The sequence below is a fragment of the Myodes glareolus genome, chromosome 3, assembly GCF_982192425.1.
Source record: "Myodes glareolus chromosome 3, mMyoGla1.1, whole genome shotgun sequence".
In the NCBI taxonomy this organism is placed as follows: domain Eukaryota; kingdom Metazoa; phylum Chordata; class Mammalia; order Rodentia; family Cricetidae; genus Myodes; species Myodes glareolus.
In genome coordinates this window covers 8639461-8661106 of record NC_142028.1, presented here as the reverse complement: position 1 = coordinate 8661106, position 21646 = coordinate 8639461, and the positions used below count along the sequence as shown (strand labels likewise).

General features: G+C 42.9%; 1 protein-coding gene across 6 annotated transcripts in view; it reads right to left on the bottom strand.

Moving 5' to 3' along the window:
- Window positions 1-21646, bottom strand: part of Sox5 (SRY-box transcription factor 5) — a 982978-nt gene that overhangs the window by 67335 nt on the left and 893997 nt on the right. For 4 of the 6 annotated variants that reach the window (XM_048432629.3, XM_048432630.3, XM_048432628.3 and 1 more), the window contains one exon: window positions 5334-5480. The exons of the other annotated variants lie outside the window; for them this stretch is intronic. In XM_048432629.3, the coding sequence (XP_048288586.1) occupies window positions 5334-5480 (147 nt within the window). The remainder of the gene's footprint in view (window positions 1-5333; window positions 5481-21646) is intronic. 6 annotated transcript variants of the gene reach the window in all.

Here is a 21646-nt window from a genome sequence, read left to right as displayed (position 1 = left end):
ACAAAGCAAGTTTGAGTCCAGCCTGTGTTACTTGAGACCCTGTTTCAAAAATCAAAACCCACAAAAACAACAACAACAACAACAACAAAAAACTAAACAAGCAAGCAAGCAAAGCAAACAAAAACTTAGTACACACACACACACACACACACCCCAAATAAATAAAGCAACAGCATCAAATAGTGCTCACTGTGACAACTTATGGTACTGCTGGTCAGACTTGATTAGGACCGGCTGTTGTCAGTTCATGTTCATATGTTCCTTTCTCTCCCACGTGGCATTATAAATACCTGTCTCAAGTCACTAAAAATGCTGTCATTTTCCAAATGTATCATAACCGGTTTTCAATCAAGATGTCACCCTCTCAGCTGAACACTAAATCGCCTTGGGAATATGTATATCAGGCTGAAGAGTGCTATACAAACTCATCCCTGAAGATCAGTATATGGGGAGCGCTTTCTTCATTGCCTCCAAGTGTGTGATTGGCACCATTAATAGGATGGTGTCTGATACAAGCCATTGGCAGCGCAGATATGACCCCCCCACACACACACACAGCCACCAAGTAGGAAAAGATGACTTCATTTCTGTGAGAGTGGGTCAGATATCCACGAAGCTCCAGTTCTTGCTTCAGCAACGGAAGCGGTATTTACAAGGATATTGCCGCAGCAAGGATCCGATTGTATCTGGTCAGCTGGCCGGGGCCATTCTGGCCTTGTCAGACAAGTGTTTCTTTCCCTTGTCATGACTTCCAGGTGCTAATGCTGAGCAAATGGGGCATCACTGCCAGAAAAGGATTTGAAAAGAACAACAGCCGCAGTAGTTCTGATTTGGACAATCTTTGTGCTCTTGCCATCCACAAAGCCTTGATTGTGGGGAGTGGGGCAGCTGGAGGAGGGTCACAGTGAGGTTAAAGGAAAAGCACCCAGGAATTCTCTGTTGTCTTGGGCTTTTAAAGCCAACTGGTTTTGATGGCTGCTGGAGATATACACCTTTCCATCAAATACAGAGAGACCTCGATAATAGCATGTACAAGTTACCCCTCAAATTTCCCCAAGAGGTGACTACTTTTACAATGAAAAAAAAAATCACTTAAAATCTGAAGTTTAGACAGCTAGCCCAACCAATAAAGAGAAGGATTCTTCTGTGGAGAGGCTGGCGGGGATCTCAAAAGACGCTTCTGGTTATACAGAAAGGGATTTAAATAAACAATGTGTGCCACTAACTAGTGAAGTGCTGAACACATCCTCTATCAGTCTGCTTGGTGGCAGAGCCTAGACTGGAAACAAATTTAAACATTTGCTAAGGCATGCAAACATATTTGCAGCAAGATTCAAATTCCAGTATCATGCAACAGTGTGCTAAGCATCCTTTGTACTAGAAGGCAGAATCTCTAGTACAAAAGCTGGAGATTTCATAGTTTCATTCCTTGTTATTCGTCAACATTTAGCCATAGCATTGCATGTAAGCTCAGAGAACATTGGTGAGGAGCTAAGTAAATATTTGCCTTTGCTGGTTCCTGGAAGAGATGGCTGTCAAGTGGGAGCTGCAGGAAAGAATTCAAAACCTAGGTAAAAGATAAGAGTCCAAGTTTTTAAAAAGACCCAAAGTGGTGTGGACATATTAGAACTTGCCCATGGTTTTAATTCACCATTATACTCTCTTTGGTAGTGGATGAGCCACTGAATGCACACAATCATGGCATGTTACTAATTGAGCCAAGACTTTACAACATTGTGCACACACATAAATACACACACTTATGTTACTAATTAAGCCAAGACTTTGCAACATTGTGCACACCCCCCCCCCCCCACACACACACACACACGACATGTTACTAATTAGACTTTACAACATTAGCCAGCAGTACCACTTCAGGCATTGATGAGGACTGTCCCTAAGCTGTGACATCAAGGACAGGAAAGCCAGTGCTCTCAAACGCAGTCTTGGAATAGACCAGACTTCATGGAGAATTTTCTCTGTTACAAAATGCAGTTCCTGCATGCAGCTTTCAGACATGCACTGTGAGTCCTCTAAAGCTTTCTTTATCATTTAATATTATAAATAATTATGTTCCTAGGCAGCGGTTCAAAGCTCAGTGTAGCACTTGTACAACACCCCAGGCAGGTCAGGTGACCTTTCTCCAATCCTGCTCTCTCTGGTGCCGGGGACAGACAAAGTGATACGTCTGTCATACACCATTACCATTAGAAGAGAATCTTGTTCTTTTATTACAACTGAACTCCGCCAGATCTCTCAGCAGGAATGCTAAGTGAAATCAATGTCTTGGATTTCCAGGCTGAGCTCGGAGGTCGCAGTCTCTCTATCATTTCTCAGCATTATCCTTTCTCTCGCGCGCACACACTCCCTGAGCCTCCAACTGGCACACAGCAGATTGAAAACAGCATGAATCAGAGGACTCACGCTGCACAATTTTACAGTCTTTTGGAGCCCCTCCTTTTGATCCCCCTTCCCTGTTTTTTTTTCTTTTTGCAAATTGCAAATAAGTTTTGCTTGTGTCCTCTGGAGTTGGGAGTCGGAGGCAGCGGTCCATCCAGGAGGAGGGTAGCTGGAGTAACTCAGAATGCGCCCTTCACTTTTGACAGCTGTCCGTAGGAGCATTGTTCATCTGTCACCCCTTAAATTGGACATGCAACTCCACTGCCCCAAAGAGTAAATATACTTGTAATGCAAGCCATCAATTCCCTTTATGCCAAGCAGGTATGCACAAAGCCCTTATACTATTGTGTGAGAGGAAGGCAGGCAAAGAAACTGGCAACAACAAAAAACACACACACACACAGAAAACATCCCCAAGATACTGGTAGCTGATTGTCTTAAAAACAAATATGCTAATAAATGAATGCTCATGAATAAATTAGCTCTGTGGAATCACAATATCCATCATGCGATGTGCAAACATCATTTCTAAGCTAGGAGAGAATTCGTGGGTTCTGTTTATGTATTACTAGTGGCAATGTTGAGAGCTACATTTAAATGATGTGACTTAGTGTCACAGCTCTTCTTAACTCCCTGTATTTTTTTGTGAACTACATCAACACAGGCATATTTTGAAATTCTTTCTGACAACCAAAGTAGTGGCAGGCAGCGTGCTCGAGGACACTGGGCAAGGGACACACATTTTTATTAAGTTGTTGCTACTGGAAGAGCTTGGTGAAATCTTTTATATGTGCTCTAAGTGTGGGTGGGAAGAAGAGCACCCACGGAGCTTTACATGATAAGTCATGAAGACTGACTTTTAGAAAGTAACTTCATTTCAAAGATAAACTATAGCATATATGTTTATTTCCTGGGACTCGTGGTAACTGAAACATACTCTCATTCTTTCACTCTTGTGAACTGAAGAGAGGCATAAAAAACTAAGATCTGGGAGAATTTGAACCCTGCTGAAATCACTGTTCTCTTTGGTGCTGAATGCATAGGGTTTCATGAGTACCTAAAACTGCTTGGCTTGCTCAGTCCTTTCCCGCTCACAACAAAGAAGACTTCAGTGGCCCTGACATTTGCCATTGTTACCTATGGAAGGACCCTTGTAGCGATCGGCAGCCAGCCTGCTGATGGATGGACAGATGGATGAATGGCTGGGGACTGAGTAGAGGCAAAGATGGAAGAGGCTGTCTGGCATTTAACACTTCTTCATTATTTGTATTAAATAAGGGTTGAGAAGATACTATTGATAAAGAGTTCACTCCGAAGTAAGGGGAAATCCTCTAATCATATAAAACAGAATCAAACAGTCCACAGTCCTGAGAGGGGGACTCTAATGTAAAGCACTGTCATGGATAGTAATATGATGGGCAGCTCACACAGCAAGGGGAAGAAGCAGAGTCACCCTACACAGAAGGTGTCTGTGTGTAGCAAGCACTCCACTGCTGTGTCTTTGTTTTGCTTAAAATGTCTCTGTAACTATAACCCTTTAAAAGAGTTAGCACGGGAACCATCAGAATACCAGCACTTTAGAAATCAACCTTGGTAACTGTTATAACTGCCTCTGAGCTTCGACACCTCGTGTCCAGATGCTAAAGAGGAGCAAGTCGGACCCTAAACATTAAGGAAGGAGTGAGTGAGGTCCTCCGAACAGCAGTTGCCAACTGAACATGGTATCTGTCCCCGCCCTGCGGTCCGGCAGTGTGCAGGGTTTTCCCCAGCCACAGTCACAGCTCCTCTGTCAGGTTAAGCTCATGAACAAATGTGTTCTTTTTCACAGTTGACCCAGTGGTCCCCTTTCCAGGCTCCACTATGGAATTAGACAGTAACTGAGCTGATGCTCTGAGCACCCCTCCTGTTCAGGATGAACCTTACTCGTTTACTTCATTCCCACACTCGATGATTGCTCCACCTGGACTCCCCTAAGATATTCTCATGCCTCCCTCATAGAATGGAAGACGAAAGCATGTTTTTAGACAATTAGCAAAGATGTATGGTGGAAAAATTATTTGCGGCGTCAATTTTCTGGTTTGCATTTTGTAATAAAGTTAAATATTTGCAGTTATTTTTCTGAATAACCCCAGAAACCACCACTCTTTGGCCAGCCACACTCACTTCACAGAAAGCTTAATGTGGTCACACAGCAGCACACACGTGAAGTCTGCACATACAAAGACTTTTCCCACAAGGCTCTCTGCTCTTTTCTTAGAGGCATTCATCTTGAGTTCCCCCAGCCTTCCCCTGTGTTCTAAGGAAATGTCTCCAGAGCTCGAAAGCCAGAAGCATGTTTAAATAGTCTCCCAACACTATTATTAGCTTCATGTCTTTACATGATAATCTTGGTAGATGGGTGACATATCTAAAATTACAGCTATGCCATTACCATACTGCATTATAACAGTTATTGATAGTTTTTAAGAAACGCTCCATATGTCTCAATTCTCCTCATACTTAAGTTTCTATTTCAGTTGTTTATTCCTTGGCAAACGTTTGCATTTCTTTCTGAAGTCACTCTTTCTTCCTAATAAATTCTAGTGTACTTTTATCCATATATGGCTTTGTGGACTTTATTATTGATTAGTCTTTAGATTATAAAGGACAGCTATTTGATTGCTTATAGATATCTGCTTTTAAGGCTATAAACTCACTGGTTCAAAGGTGCACACTTCAGATTCTCATAACTATCGATACGTTTGTGGAGTGAATAAGTCAATTATTAAAAATGTAAATTTACACATACAACTGTTGCTCCTTTTAAGTCTTACCTCCATGTATACCCTGAGTTTAGCCCAGTGGCTGGAATCTATGAGACCTTCAACAAACACCCCTGAGTGAAGAGGAGAAGCCCAAGGAAAGAGAGATCAGCTTATTGAAGAGGGTACCTTGCTTTTGGGTGGTGGACTGTTTGTGCTCTTGTCTGTGTGAATGCTGGTAGGAGACACGGCAGCACCAAGGTTGCCTTGGGGTAGGCCTAGGAGCTTCCCTCCTGGAGAAACCTGCATTGCGGCTAGCTGGGCAGCATAGAACTGCTACAGAAGAAAAGACAGAGAGAGACTGTCAGTCATAACGCAAACACACTTCAGAAGCACACAGTCGGATGCACCATGCTTCCTATGCCTATTTCTGGTTACACCCAAAATACTGAATGAAAATCTGTCACCATTCTACAACTTAATTTGTCGGGAGAGCAGTGGGAGACAACAGGACCCTATTGGCAATAGCAGGCTCAGGGGCACAGGGCAGAAGTAGCCATCACACTCACGCCTTACGGCTGACCTAAAAGGCAAGCATTTGGTAATATTTGGCCAAGGCCTGTTCACCCTTAAATTCTTCACTGGGTGATACTAAGAAACTAGCTTCACATATAGAATAACTCTCTTATCTGCATTGGTTCATTCTTTGACTTACTGAACTGGGCATCTGAAACTAGTTTTTTTTTTTTCTTCTGAGAATTAACTGTGAGGAAATTGGGAAACATATTGATAAGGAAGGAAGGAGAGGACTCTGGGAGGATGATATGTGATCATTCTACCTACACTGTTAAAAATTAACCGGATACTTGCTAGTTAATTCACTTCATGCTCTAAGCAGACACATCCCAAAAAAAACCTCTATGGAGCACAAACTGATTCTTATGAACAACAAAGAAAAGCTGCTCCAACAAATAACAGAGAGTTTAAAAGGACATTTCACTTTTATAAGGATATTGTAGGATACAGTATCCAACCTCAAGAAACGCTTTACATTTGAACATGGACATCAAATACAGAGACAAACTTTAAACTTCGTGGAGTGTTCTTTAAGAAATTTGACAGTCTGGATTAGAAAGCAGTTCACCTTGATAACATGTACGTGTCCCACATGTCCCTGTGTCCTATTTTGAACTTGTCTGAGGCCCAGAGAGCCTTTTCTATGCAACCCAGTACTTCTGCAATGAATACAATGGGAATGGAGGCTCCCAGAAAGAAAGACCACACGATAGTCCTCCCGGAAGAACATTTTCAAAGCAGAAAATTGTTACTGGAACATGACACATTCTGCTAAGTAGGACCCCACTGGAAATGGCATGCTGGAAGCCAACTGCAGCATTCCACAAAGATACACATGCATCACCTGCAGCTCTGCATCCTATGACCCAAATGCCAGCAGAAAAGTTGCCTTGGTGACAGAAGCTACCGCTTATTTACATGTGAAGTAAGATGCATGGAGAGAAAGTAGGGCCTCCGTGTTTCCATCATCAGCACTGATCGCCCATCCCAATTTTATGTTGGAATAATAATAACGTTTCTGATTTCAACCACTGAAAAAGATTTTATCCTTAAGTCTTAGGTTACATAAAGAGTAAAATAATAATTTGCTTCGTAGCTGAAGACTTCAGAGTTTATGGTTATTTCTTTGAATTCATAATTGATATATTCCTCTGAATGGTGATGAAAACTTGTCCATTATTTCCTAGGATTTGAAAAGTTGATTTTTTTTCTGCCATCATTTTGAGCTGTTGATGAGGTTATTTATAGTGTAACTGTGTCCTCAGGACAGAGCTTAGCAAATTACAGAGCTTACACATGCCTAGTAGAATCCACAGACCCGTGAATTGGAAAAGCACACACATTTTCAGTCTAGCCACAGAACAATGCTGTATTCTGTAACTTTTGTGTAGCATTGTTTGTTGTGTCCTTGAAAAGAATTATATCAGTTGTTACTACTAGAGATATGTGTTAAGAAAACACATTTCTGGCTTCAGTATGCAATAAAAATGAGATTTTACCAATTAATATAAGTGACATGGGACATCTAGACATCTGTATGTAAACACCAAAATGTTTTAAAAATCTCAGTGACTTAAAATTTAGTATTGACCCTTAAAGGATTTATCATTATACTTTTTAATCTATCTATCTGTCTGTCTATCTTTCTATCTATCATGCTAGGTGTTAGACATTTAAATCACTTGATCAGTTATTCCTAAAAGGTGAATCAATGATTATTGGTCATTATAGGTATACTTGCAACTTTCAAAAAATAAAAACAAAATTACAGGACCTATATTTAAAGGTAAAAGGATGAAATCCTCAACCATTGTATTGCCATTGAAGGTTGGAGGTGTCACGTGCTCAACATTAAAAAAAGCTCACACCCTTCCCTCACTTCCTACCAGAATTTGTTCTCACCATTTTACAAATATAACTGGGGTTTATCAGGGTTCAAATATCCAAAGACATGCTTTTGAATTCAAATTGAAAAAGTTGCCCAAAGTCAGATGGCTTACAGCTGGAGGGAATACTCAAATCCCCTTTTCCCGCAGTTTTGGTAGAGGAGACAATGGCCCTTGAAGGAGCTGAAAGAATTACAAGTCGGAGCTTTGGGACAACTTAAGACAGAACCTAGAGATGTATGGAAGAGCAAAGGCATACTTGCAAAAGAAAAAAAGAAAAAAACCCCAGGGATCTGTGGATGCCAGAAAGATAGGAAATAATTAACCGGCAGACTAACCAATTTTATGAGTGTTTCCTTAAAAATCTTATCTTGTTGGGGCTTGAAGGAGGATAGGAGGGAAATGAAATTAAGAAGTTAATAGTTTAATCCTAAATTTTCTTAATGATTTGTGAGTTTAAACCTAAAAAGGGCTTTAAAAATGTCCACCTTTAGTTTCAGCATAAGAGCGGATTGGGTCAGTTGGTCGCTGGTCACCTTCAATCCCAGCACTTGGGAGGCAGAGGCAGGCGATCTCTGAGTTTGAGGTCAGACTGGTCTACACAGCGAGTTCCAGGACAGCTAGGGCTACACAGAGAAACTGTCTCAAAAAGAAAAAAGAAGAGAAAAAAAGAAAAAGAAAAATTCAAAACAAACAAACGAAAAGAGTGAGGTGTGTCTCTGTAAAGTTTAAATTAGAACACTAGTTTAGTCCGGCTAAACCAGCAAGGTGAGAGACGTGAGATTAGGCCTCCAGCTTGACCATCTCAAGGAAGTTTACTCTCTCCCAGTCTCTGATGTTTAGAAGATCATAGCTGTCTTCACGGAAATATAATTACGATCCTATACCTCATTTTACCTGCAACGCTGAAAAGAAAAACGCAGAGCTGGGTGTCACCACCAAAGTCTAAGCCTGTAGTTTAAAGAACTGTCGGGGGACAGGAATGTGCTCCCTATTGGAAGGAGACCCCTGAGGATGGCAGGCCCACAGAAGGACAGCAAAGCCAGTGACCTACTGAGTGGACACCCTGAGAAGCAAGCAGCACCAGGTTAAAGGCTCAGTCTTTCTGACGCTCATAAAATACAGGCAAGAGAATTTATCCTGAAGATCCAGGCATGGGAAAGGCAGAGAACAACGTGAGTGAGAATTACCTAGAGCAAAGACAAGGCTGGAGGATCTGCTGTGAGGTCATCAGAACTTAGAGGTGACACTTTTGAGCCTAAGAAGCTGACCTGGCATCACTAATGCAAAAATTAACAAGAGAAAATAATATGCCATGTCATAGCAGAGTGGACACAAAACATAATTTACTGAAGTCTTTATTTTTAAAATATAATATGCAATTGTCACATGTTTGTGTATAGCAATCATTGTGAGACAAAGGTTATTACACTTGCGTTCTGCCAAGGCAAAGCAGAGAGGCTATCTCATAATCCTGCATTGTGACAGCGAAATGCTGACCGGTCCATCTCCCTGAGGGCAAACCCTCTCCTCCCCCTCCTCTTCATCTTTCTTCACCTCTCCCTGCTCTCCCTCCTCCTCCACCCTCCCCTCCCTGTCATCTTCTTTCTCCCTCCCTCCTCTTCCCCTTTTCCTCTTCTTCTCCCCCCTCTTTCTTTCCTTCCTAGAGCATTAGTACTGGGACCTGGGGTTACATGCACGCTAGGCCTGAGCGCAGGTCCAGCCCCAGGCACCTTAGTAGGTGTGAAGAAGACAATGGCCTCCGCACACAACAGCTGAACTGTGTCCACCCTGGCCAGCCAAACCTAATCATCATTTTGTTGCACTTACTGGCTTGTGTATACAGAAGCGGGGTCAGGCGGTAGGTTGACGGGTCCACTTATTGGCGTTGGAGTTTCCTGTCAAGCTCTAGCGACCCAGTGCTAGATCAGAACTCGGTGAGGGTGATAAAGACAGATAGTTTCACCTCTACTAATTAGCTTGGTATTTCGGGTAAGATGAGTGTTCTACACTTTTGGACAACCTGGTTTTTCTCCCATGGTTATATACAATATGTGTTTACAACCTTTTAAGAGGACGTTCACTTCAGACATGTTCATCACTGACAAAATAACAACAATTTAAATTCTAAGCTGGATTATCACATTCATTTGATAGGAAGTTCTTGCCACTTCTCCCTAATAGCATATTTTCCCCAAATTGCTCACAACACAGCTTCTCCCATTGGCTACAGCCTGGTGTCTAGTTGCCATCTGGAGTATCTGGATTTGAAACCCTCGGGTCTGACAAAAATAACTATCAGGATTTGATGTCTCAAACCTATTCAGTAACTAGTGAACCCCACGAAGGCAGGGCCTATGGCTTTGTCTCCACCGCCACCTCAAAATAGCAAATGCAAGTTGCATAGGCCCAAAAGCAAGAGCTCTGTGTAATGACATCATTGCCTCTTAACGAATATGGGTCTCTTGTACAACCTTAGTCATGCTGTTCTGCATCTGGACAATCTGGATGGCAGTAAAGGAGATAGTGAGGACCCTGCATTTAGTCATTTCCCAAGACCAGGCAGCATAAGCTAGTGTGTGCTTCTATGCAACCTTCCTCTCCTCCAGGCATAGATGGGGGTGGGGGGGTGAAGGTGGAGTCACATAAGCCCTGTGCAGCGCCCTTTCTCTACCTTCCCTTCATTTTCCTTTCTCTATATGCATCTCCTCCATGTTCAACATCATACCGCACAGGAAACACACATGTTTCCTGTGAAACATTGAGAGAGGACTTCTCAAATGCCGTCTGTAAAGAGTAGCGGCTCTGGCAGGTCATTCGGGAACTCTGCCATGGCTGTGAAATGAATGGTGATCCCAAGATTGCTACAGCCACTGAAGAGTTTTTCTGAATATTAGAAGTGTTTCTATACATTTATTTTATCAACTCTGTGTGCATGTGTGTGGTTGTGGAAGGGTGTGTGTGTGTGTGTGTGTGTGTGTGTGTGTGTGTGTGTGTGTGTATGTGAGTGCAGGACCACAGTCGTGGAAGAGGACTTCAGAGTCCCGGGAGATGGATGGAGCCACAGCTGGCTGCAAGCTGCCTAACTCGGGAGCTGAGAATACATTTCCGGAGCTCGGTAGGAACAGGATGTGTTGAGCCATATCCCAAGCCCTCTGACAAAGGTCTTTCAAAGCAGAATCTTATTCTCTGGGTGATATTTTCCCCAAACGCCAATATTTAGAAGAATGAAAGAAGTATACTAAATGTGAACACAGGTAAAATTTTCAAATTATCCTATTTATTCAGGTGGGAGCAAAGAAGTTGCTTTAGTTATCCCTAAGGGGCTGAGCAGGTACAAGGATAAAGTTGTCATCCTATGTGGTCCTCGATGATTAGCCATAATCGTTACTCCAGATGAATTACTACTCGTCAAAAAAATCAAAAATAAGCAAACATACAGACGTAAATTTTCAAAACTAACATAGAAATGAAGCATTTCTGACACTGTCTTCCAAGCCAAATATGTCTACAGAAATGGGAAAATTTGATTTCTTTTAAAAAATGGTGTCAAGACATATGGACAGACACACACACACAATCACCTATTAATGCACACACACATGCGCACTCATGGACACATTCATACACACACACATACCTTGTACATGGTAACGTTTATAAGGTAAAACACATGACAGTATCTCCACATGCTATCATCTGGGATGCGCGCTTCTGGATTTGTATCCAGTGTAAAGGGAACCTGGAGAGATCCACTAACTTAAATGTGATCTAGAAGGGAAATTTTCACTTCTCCTTTCCTTTCTTCCCTTAAGTGAAGGGATGTGGAATGACATGGTGAACAGAAACAAAAACCGAAAGCAATTTCAAGCCTCCAGAAGTGTTATCTTTATGGCTTAATTTCTGCTTCTTAATGTAACTTAAATGTAGAATTTAAAGAGAAACTAATGTACTGGAGAAACATCTTTCAAAACATGCCAGCAGGTTTCCGTGTGGATGAATGTGCTTTCTGTGTCATTATTTGTCATGCGTCCTCAGAAAATTATCAAAGCAGCTTGGGTTTAAGCATGGACTTTCCTTGACAGTGGCAGCGTTAACTTATTTAATAAGTGCATGATGTATAAAACGGCATCGGCCAAAGTCCCAGTAGAAAGTCACACACACAGTGGGTAAATGCTTATGATGTGTGCGTCACTACAGATTGGCTAATAAACTATGTTCTACTCTCCCATCCTGGCAAATTCAAGGGCACAAGAGACACCAAATCCCCACACATTGGGGATCCTCTATCAACCCCCCTAAATTAAGAGGTGGGGAAATAGTTCAGTGATTAAGAGAACTCGTTGCTGTTTGAGAGAACCCAAGTTTGATTCCTAGCACTCATGTGAGGAGACTCACTTACCCATAACTCCAGAAGTGGGGATTTGGACTTCTTCTGGTCTATCAAGATACCCCTCATATTTGTGCCCCCCATCATATAATTGAAAAGATAAATCTTGAGATGAGACTCAAAGAGTCCCACAGGGTTGATAACGGTGGAAGGAAGTGGGAAGCTTGCACTTTGATAATAAGAATATTAAATGGCCTTTCTCAGTGTAGAAACTGTATCTACTCCCTGGCACAGAAAGCAAAGTCAGCGAGTGACTTGGAAGTCCTTAGTTGTTTATGAAAAATACCTGAAAATGGGGTTGTATAAAATAAATCACACATCTAAAACCATATTATAAACAGAGTTGGTCTCGATCGTCCAAGGTGGAAATGACCCCAAATCTTCTCCAGGGTAAATGGTTTTTAAAAAAGTGGGGCAAAGCTAAGAAGGGGATGTTACTCAGCAGGTGATGGCACATCTGAACCTGGAGGAGCTCGGCTTTGCCAAGGGAGTACAGCGGAGGAGATGGAAGAGAGGCTGTGTGATGCCGCTCACATAAAGTGCTGGGAAAGAGCTAAGTGATCAATACAAAGATGGATGGAAGTGTCCAGGGTCAGGGAGGGAGGAAGTGAGCAGGTCGTTCAGTGGGGAGCTTTAATTTGGAGATTGGAACAAGCTTTGTAGGGGACACTGGTGACAATGATTCACCAAGGTCAATGTGTATCATACAGATACTTTATATTTACTTGTATATATCTTCACACACACACACACACACACACACACACACACACACACACACACCAGACTATTGCTGTCCTTGTCACTCCAGATTACAGTATCCTGTGCTAATTATCTTCATTGTCACTATGGGTAAAACAAATAATAAGTAAAGTCTGACATAAGCAACCTAGGGGAGATGGATTTCCTGTGAGTTGTGGTTTCATAAGGTTTAGGGCATGATTGCTCAGCTCACACACGGGCAGAGCATCAGAGCAGAGGACACACAAAGGGGAACAGGAAATAGGAAGTGAGGGAGGGCACAGGTAGAGGTCCAGGCCCAGAGACAGCTCTCCTGCCATGGCCGCCACCGGGAACCATTTCCTCAGAGAAGGCCCCTCCCCATTTCACCGCTTCCCAAGAAGGCTGTCATTTGCCACCTATCAAGGGACTAATCCATTGGCATGGCCATGATCTATAATCTCTGGAAACGATCCCTAGACACAGCAACACATAGTTTATTAATCACCTAGGCATCGCTCCATCCAATCAAGTCGAGAATCAAGGTTCAACCCCCTGGTGTGGGAATACCTGGACCCTTCTCTTCTTGTTTTCAGATTCTATGTAGAAGACAGGAGGCTCCTGGTCAGAATGGCTGCACACCTTTACTGACAGGGACTGACTTGAGAGAGCCAGGAACTGACAATCTACAAGCTTCCTCAGCCCACTACCCCTGGCGAACACAGTGAAGTCGGAAGGCTTCCATCTCACAAAAAACCACTGGTTTACACTTCCCCTGATGCATCAGGATATGTAAATAAACCCTGAACATTGTTCTTTATGCAGCAGAATACATCCCTTGAGTTAGGCAGGCTATGGAGTCAACCAGTTTTGCAGTCAGAAGAAGAAAGATAGATTTGGCTTCTTTCACTTAGCGCCGTACTTTTTGGCACCTCTGCCTATTGGATGAGCGTTGCCCGGCTGAGCCGATTCTTCCACTTGATAAATCACAGTACACCATGTTTGTCCACTCAGCCACTCGATGGACACTTGGAGTTTTGTTTCCTATTTTTAGTCTGTTATGAATAATCCTGCCGTGGACATTCGAGTGCCAGCCTTTGTGTGTTTTTATTACTCTGGGCTACCCAGTTTCTAACAGTGGATTTGCTTAGTCATATGAACATGAGTCACACAAGTCCATGTTTACTTTGAGAGCCATTTCTTTTCCACAGAGGCTGAGCTCCTTTGCATCCCTTTTGCAACATATGAATATTTCAGTTACCCTACATCTTCATCGGAACTTAGCATTTGCTGTGTTTTTAAAACTATATTTTTTTCTGTTTACATATATTAGTGTTGGCCTGCATGTATGTACAGGCATCATATCTGTGTCATTCCCTCAAAGCCAGAAGTGGGTGTTTAATATCCCAGAACTGGAATTACAAGTAGTTGTGGGCCTGGACTCAGATCCTCTGGAAGAACAGCCAGTATTCCTAGTGGCTGAGCCATTTCTCCAGATCCCTACCTATCTTCCTAAGGATAATTATTCTAGCAAGGCTGAATTTGCGGGGTCATTGCCTGGCCCTGCGTCTATGATTTTACTGTCTTTCCATGAGCTTAATAGTTACCTCTCTTGTTTTCTATGAAAAAAATACATATTGAGATCTTTCCTTTTGGAAAAAATTGGGCTGTTACGTTGTTGAGTTAAAAGAAAGCTTTATACATTGGACTTTTCTTTTAAAGAGTAAAATGTGCTAGAGAAATGATCTAAGAGTCTAGTTTCAGAGAAAGGCATGGCTATCATTGGAAAATCATACATTGTGTGGCTGTAGAATAATAAAATATTCCTTCTAATCTATATCATATGATACAGTAAGCATCAGAGGCACTAAAGTTTCTAAGGAGAAACTCAGAATGTACGCACGGGGGACATGGGATCTTTTGAACTGTGAGACAGTTCCTAAGGAAAATGGTAGACAAGAGAAACATTCAGCTGAAATGGCAAGTTCAGGACGTATAGGAGACTTCTCCATGGAGAGGAGGGATGTAGCCATTGTGGCAATACGGTGTCACTAGGGATGCTGGAGTGAAAGTTTAGCATCAGGTCATGCAAGGGTGAGACCAGATCAGGTGAACGGACCAGACAGGAGGCCAGGTTGTTAGCAGGACAAGCCATCAGGGAGAGAGAGGTTACCAAGTCCTCATTGGAGATGACCTTCTCTCAGCAGTTGAGCTACGGCTCTGTATGTCTGAAGGGAAAAGCTTGCTTCTGAAGATCCAAAAAGGAAAATGTATAATTATAACTCCAAAAAACAAAAACAAAAACAAAAACCACCACACCTGGCTGGCAATGTCTTGTAAAAGCTGAGATGTGGCAGAGTTCCTATCTGCCTATAGTGTGGTTTTATATTAAGAAGTTTCTATGAACCTGGAAGTGTTGGCACCAAACAGGCTGCAAATAGATATGCCCGGTGAAACTGTATCCCAAACACAAGAAAAAATGATGCTTGTGAATTCACGAATAAAAGTCGCAAGTCATATTATTTATATAAAGCTGCCTCATTAAATGTTAGCAATACATATCCAAATGTTGTTATTCTATTCAGTTTTATGAGCTGTGAGAGCTGGGTGGAATAGGGAGGCACCGCGGAAGGGTGGACTGGTGTGTGGGCGTGCAAACGGCATCCTGCTAAAGATGCCTCTGGACTTCCGCAAGCCATAGGACGGCTTATAGGCTAGAGGCTGTCACTCTGTCTCTTCGCTCTTGCTGCAGGCGAGGAAGCTTATAAACTATTGCCTCAAAGGTGCGGCCCCTTTAAGGGTTGCGTTCTTCGTTTTATCACACACTAATAAATCTCAAACAGCTAGGGGAAAACGCATTTTGACTTTTATAATTGAAACCATTTCTTAAGGAACTAGATAAACTTCTGGAAGAGTCACACTAGGAAATGCCACCCGATCTTTGCGCGTCCCCTCCCTTCCCGGTGCTCTCCTCCACGAGCCACCTTCACGTTCCGCGCACAGCCCATTACAATATGTTCTAACATCTGCCTCCCCATATGAGGCACGACCTATCCAGCTGACCCTTTTTCTGCTGCTCCAGACTTCTGCTCGCTACTGACTGAGAACAAGAACTCTGCCTCCGTCCCCGAGGTCACAGATCAGTAAATATATCTCCATTTGGCAAGGTAGGAAAGACGCTGACCAGGGGCTCTTCGTATCTCTATATATCACTGACGGCACTTCATCTTTAATTAGTTTAATTTTGTGGGAAATGCCACTGAAATTCTTCTTAAAGCAACACAAACAAAAATGAAGAGAAAAAGACTTTCTCACTGGAAGAAAATAATCTGTGGCTCTCAGATATTCATAATTTGATATAAGAAAGCAAAGAGTTATCAGGCAGACTGTGGACACAAATGCTTCTGTTTGGCCAAATTCATGACCATTGCTCAACTTTCCCAGCAGACGGTGGGCGGGTGGCAGATATCAAATGACAGACATGCCATTCCAACAAAATGTAAGAACATCAGTGGCCTTTTATACCAAACCAGAATGTATAGCATTTTATATAATACACACTTTTAGAATGTGTTCTGGCTGCATGCTGGAGCACACATGCAGGACTGCTGGGGCACGCATGCAGGACTATTGGAGCACGCATGCAGAAGTGGTGGGGCACACATGCAAGACTGCTAGAATATGCATGCAGGGATTGCAGGGGCACATATGCAGGACTGCAGGAACATGCATGCAGGGACTGCAGGGGCACACATGCAAGACTGCTGGAGCACACATGCAGGACTGCTGGAGCACACATGCAGGACTGCTGGGGCACACACACAGAAACAAGAAGTATGAGAAGCATGACTCTGACATCTTATGGCAAGTTTTGCTACTTCTGGTATCACTGTAACAATTCTGTATGTCCTGTGTGCGTTACAAGGTTCACACCACTTCTGCAGTTCCCCCAAGTACTCAGCAACTTGAGATACCGATATATGAGTTATCCTCGCATTCACTGAATTTCCATTAGGGGACATTATTACCTCATCAAATTGGACACAAAAGTTTCTTTGGGCAAACTCTGACATGTTACATATTCTTGACTGGTTCCTTAATTTTTATTTTAATTACATATATATGAATGTTTCTCTGTATGGAAATGTACACATGAATTCTGGTCTCCAGGGAGGCCAGAAGAGGGTGTTGTGTGCCCTGGAGCTAGAGTTACATGTGGCTGTCAGCTGCCCGGCATGAGTGATGGAAACCAACGTCGGGTTCTCTGAGAGCAGTGAATGCTGTCACCTGCTGTGTGCCCTCTCCAGCCCTGTTTCATTGTCTTCACCATTCACATCCTTACTCATTTGAGTGACTCTTAATACACAGTCCCCCCCACCACACCCCAAGACCTCAGTTCATAAATCTGACAAGGCACAAAAAAAGTCACCAGTAAAATAACCAGGGGAAAAAAAGTGAAGCTGCCAAGGCGGTGAGCAGCCCATGGCAGAGGGCATTTGAGGACACGCTCCCACACATGAGGGGCATGTCTCCCTCTGTGGTGAGGGGCCAAGGTGGGCATCCCTACCTGAGGGCCAATGGAATCTGGCCAGCGAAATAATCACAAAACAAAGTTGTAAGTTTATCAACACCACCCATAACCAAGGGACGCCCCCAGGAGCCAGGGAATTCTCCAGTAAGCTAGGAGCAATGAGTGACAGCTGGAGAGAGTGAGAAAATGCTTCAGGGCTGGGGGACCCTGACTCTGAAGGAGGCACACCTGCACCTACGACATCTCTTCAGCTGCGGCTTGCTTTCTTTTCTAGCATGAAAAGACGACATGCATGGCATTTAAATTTAAAATAAAAATAGAAAAGTTTCCTACTAGGGATTGCCATTCACTGCCTCTTTCCCTTTTGCCTTCCTCTAAACTTTGATGTAAGAAAAAATATTGCTTATTAATATTAGAGCTGACTCTCTGCACATGCCCTCTGAGAAGCTGCGTGTTTCAGACTGCATGTGGACATGGAAGGATGAATGGCAGTGATCACTATCAAAACAGCTCAACTTCCCCTGCGGCATGTCCAAGCATCATCCTTTGAATTTTCTCAACAAATTGAGAAAGTTGGGATGAGTCATATCTCACTGCGGAAGACGTCGAGGCACAGATGTTACACGAAAGTGCACTGTGCGGGGTCGGGAAAGAGACGATGTTGAGGTTAAATCCCTTTCCATTCTTACAGAGCTTCTGTCTCATTTATTGTGCATTCTGAGCCACTGTCGTTGTCACTCAAACACAGGGGCGGGGTCTATGTGCTCTGAGCCGAGACATTAGAGGAGGAGAGGATAATAGACGGTTCAGAGGAGGCGAGGCCGCGCTGGTGACAACCTCAGTATTGAGGACACAGGACAGGAAAGAAGGGAAACACACCCAAGAGAAACTTCCCCAGCATCCTTCATCTGCCTTTTTCCTCTCGGCTCCTGCCAGTAAAAATGCTTTAGTTTATTTTCCTTTTTCACTTTCTAGTTTAAAAATAAATGTCTCAAATATTCTCTAATGAAATGTAAGAAATGTAAGGGAACCTACAAAAGTGCATTATTGTCTTTCCTTAATCATTGAAATGATTCAGAAAGCACCACGCTTTTCAACCTTTAGGTCTCGGAACTCTTAGGTGGAACAAGAACGTCATTAATAAAATAGTCACAAAAATATGTAACACTGGAAACATGTAAAGGCCTCGTGGGAGAAAACCTTCAGGGGAATATACAGAAGAGAGCGATGTTATGGGGCAGCAGACTGGGCCTGGCCCTGAACCAGGGTGTAGATGGAAAGCAGCTTTGCACACTGCTAAACTGTATGTATGGGCAGAACACACTGGCGGTAGGAAAAGGCCTGTCAAGTTCCGGGGTGGGGGGTGTGGGGGGAGCCTGAGCTGCAGGGAAGGAGGTGCCGCATAGAGTCCACAGCTCCATCCAGTGAGCAAGGGGAGGATGGGATTACAGTCTTGTTCTACAGGACCAGCCTGAGGGCAATGGGAGAAGAGATACCAAAAGTTTTGCCTCAGTTCCAACAACCCACTATTAACTCGTTTGGCATTTAAATTATCACTGTTCGATTTATCTGTCTGTCTATCTATCTATCTGTCCATCTGTCTGCCTATTATCTATCTATCTCTCTATCTGATTTAACATTGATCCCACACCAATCATATGATCATCTGTGCATATGCCTTTCAGTCTCCTGTTAAGTTAAATCCCTGGTCTCCATGTATGATTCCCACTAATAATTTAATCCCACGAGTGAACCCACAGTCCCCGTTTCCACTCCTGCTCACAAACCATAACTTTCCTAGAACTCTTGAAAACTGTTGTAGCAAAAATGAGCCATCCGCATTACTCAGAGGAAGAGCAACTTAAACTAATTAGGGGAAATGCCCTGATGGCAGAGCCCTGTGCCCTTTGTATTTTGACTTCCATTCTCTTTTCAGATCCCGACAAGTCCTTCCATGGCCTTCATCACACTTCTCCTCCTATCAGCCCCACCCAGAGGAATAATCAACAGTTGTAATTCCTGTACTCCCACCTCATGTTGCCTGCCTCCAGCAGACATGTACTGGGCGCCCATGCTGTGTCAAGCACTGTCCCTGACCCTTGGGGACATCGGAGAACAGCAGCCCACGCTATCAGGAGAAGGCTTTTAATTTTCATCTTCAGAAAGGATTTAACTTTACATTATCTGTACTTAGTACTACCAAGTATTTCTCTTTTGGATAACATTTATTGCTTCTGGCCAATGACTGGGAACTCATATGTGTCTCTAAGTCTTAGCATTTGTTAATGCATGCTGCTTTTGAAAACACAGAATTCATTTTTAAGACTATAAAGTTAGTAGCCATAGCACATTGGTAGGCATCACACCCAGACACACACACACACACACACACACACACACACACACATACACACCACAAATGGATCATTGGGAGATGCAGGTGGTAACATGAAGTTTGAAACTTGAAAACACCATGTGCTAAGTGACATAAGCCAGGAACAAAAGGACAAATTGTTGTTCTGATTCACACACAGCAAGGACTTAAGAAGAGAGGAAAGGAGGCTGGAGATCGGTCTGTCTGTCTGTCTGTGTTTTACGGGGTAGCTCTGAAATACAGACCAGGAAGCCCACTGTTCGGTGAACTCTTCCCTGCCTTTACGAGCAGCAAGGCAGCTGCCAGTCTGCAGAGCGGAGCTCTGTCCTCCCTCACGCTCCCCTCCCAATCCAGAGCTGGCGTCTTGTTCTGACTCTGATGACTGCTTCTGAGTTCTGTCTTGCCGCAACTGTCACTCTTTACATTAAGGAAAGATAGATGGGACACACCAGCTCCAACCTAAATGACCTTTGGATGTGACAAGAGTTTTAGGTCAGCCTTGCTAAATGGAGGCCTTGGTGTATGGAGACATGCCTTGGGGTGAAATTTACAGTGAATTTATTATCTCCCAATGCCCTTTGGACTGCTTCCCACCATCAAACACCATGGCAGCACTCGGAACAGGAAGAAATACATTAACTGGAATCCGATCGTTTTAAAAGGTTACAGCTGCCTAAATATAATTTAATTTCATACTTACCCTTTGAGGGTTTGGTGTATATTTTCATTTTATGACTGCAAATGATAAAGCTTTTAAGATTCCAGGCAATAAAAAGAGGGAAAAAGGGGATTTTAAGGGTTAGAAGTCTATTCAGTTCATACTCAATGACTGGAGTGACAAATTAGCTTCTTTTTTTTAATTCAATATTTCTCTTTTTGATTGGGAGCCTCTCCTCTGACCCTGTTCATGGACACTGGACAGCCACCAGCCTTCTCTGTACCAACCCCAGATTTCAGTCACATGGAAGCAAAAGGGACCAAGCATGCAGACAAATACAGATTAGCAAATGTGTTTCTCCAGTAGCATTTCCTCTGGAGTAATTGAGCACATTCCCACACTGCAGGGATCCACGTCTTCTCATCCTACCGTGGGGTTCACACTTTGCAGTAGGTAACGTTTCTACAAACATCAATAAGAACTCACAGAGGCACCCTGAATACCCTGTGATAGTCTCATCAGTGTAGTCTGTAAAATCATCACTAGGATTTACAGACAGATAATAATAAAAAAAAAAAATACGGTACTGCTGGTGTCATAGAATACATCGGAAGGAAGATCAGAAACAATTCCAACGTGAGCACCAGTGTGGACTGTCTAGCCATAAATAGAGGACAGGCGTCTCATTGAACTGTTCTCAACCTTCCCTCTTCCTTCCACTCAAAATTTTGCAGGGGCATTGGCTAACCCTGTAAATACCAACCTAGCAGAGCTGGAGGCAGCCGTTTGTGACTGCCTCACAGCTATGAGAACGGCACAGAGGGAAACCTTTAGTGCACAGAAGTTGTGGGGTGCTTGTGAGAGGTGCAGACACGCAAGCGATCCTTCCCTCTTTCGCTTAGTCGTTGGCAAGTAGACCTGCAAAGCTGCCGAGCTAGTTACATCTGCCTTCAGTAGGTTCAGACCATTACAAAAGAACATCCCAAACCAAACAGCAGCAGAGTTAGAAACACACACTCAAGGCTCAGAAAGGTATCATAATGAAATATGTTAGGTTTTTACAAATAGTGACATTAATATATTTCCAAGAGCAAAATTTAGTAATTGATATTTTACTGTGCTGAGTAGTTTCTCACATTTTAAAGAGGTATCATAATCCTACCTGGTGAATAGTCTCACTATTATTTCATCTCACTTCCTGATTCAGAAAATTGACCCAACCAACAAATCTAGTGGCCACAACAACTCAAATGTCCTGGTCAAAAACTGAAATCAGAAGTTATTCATTTTTGATAAACATTGCTGATTTTTATATATGGAGAAAAAAATGTAAAAACTATTCAGTCATTTTCAGACATCCAATTAAA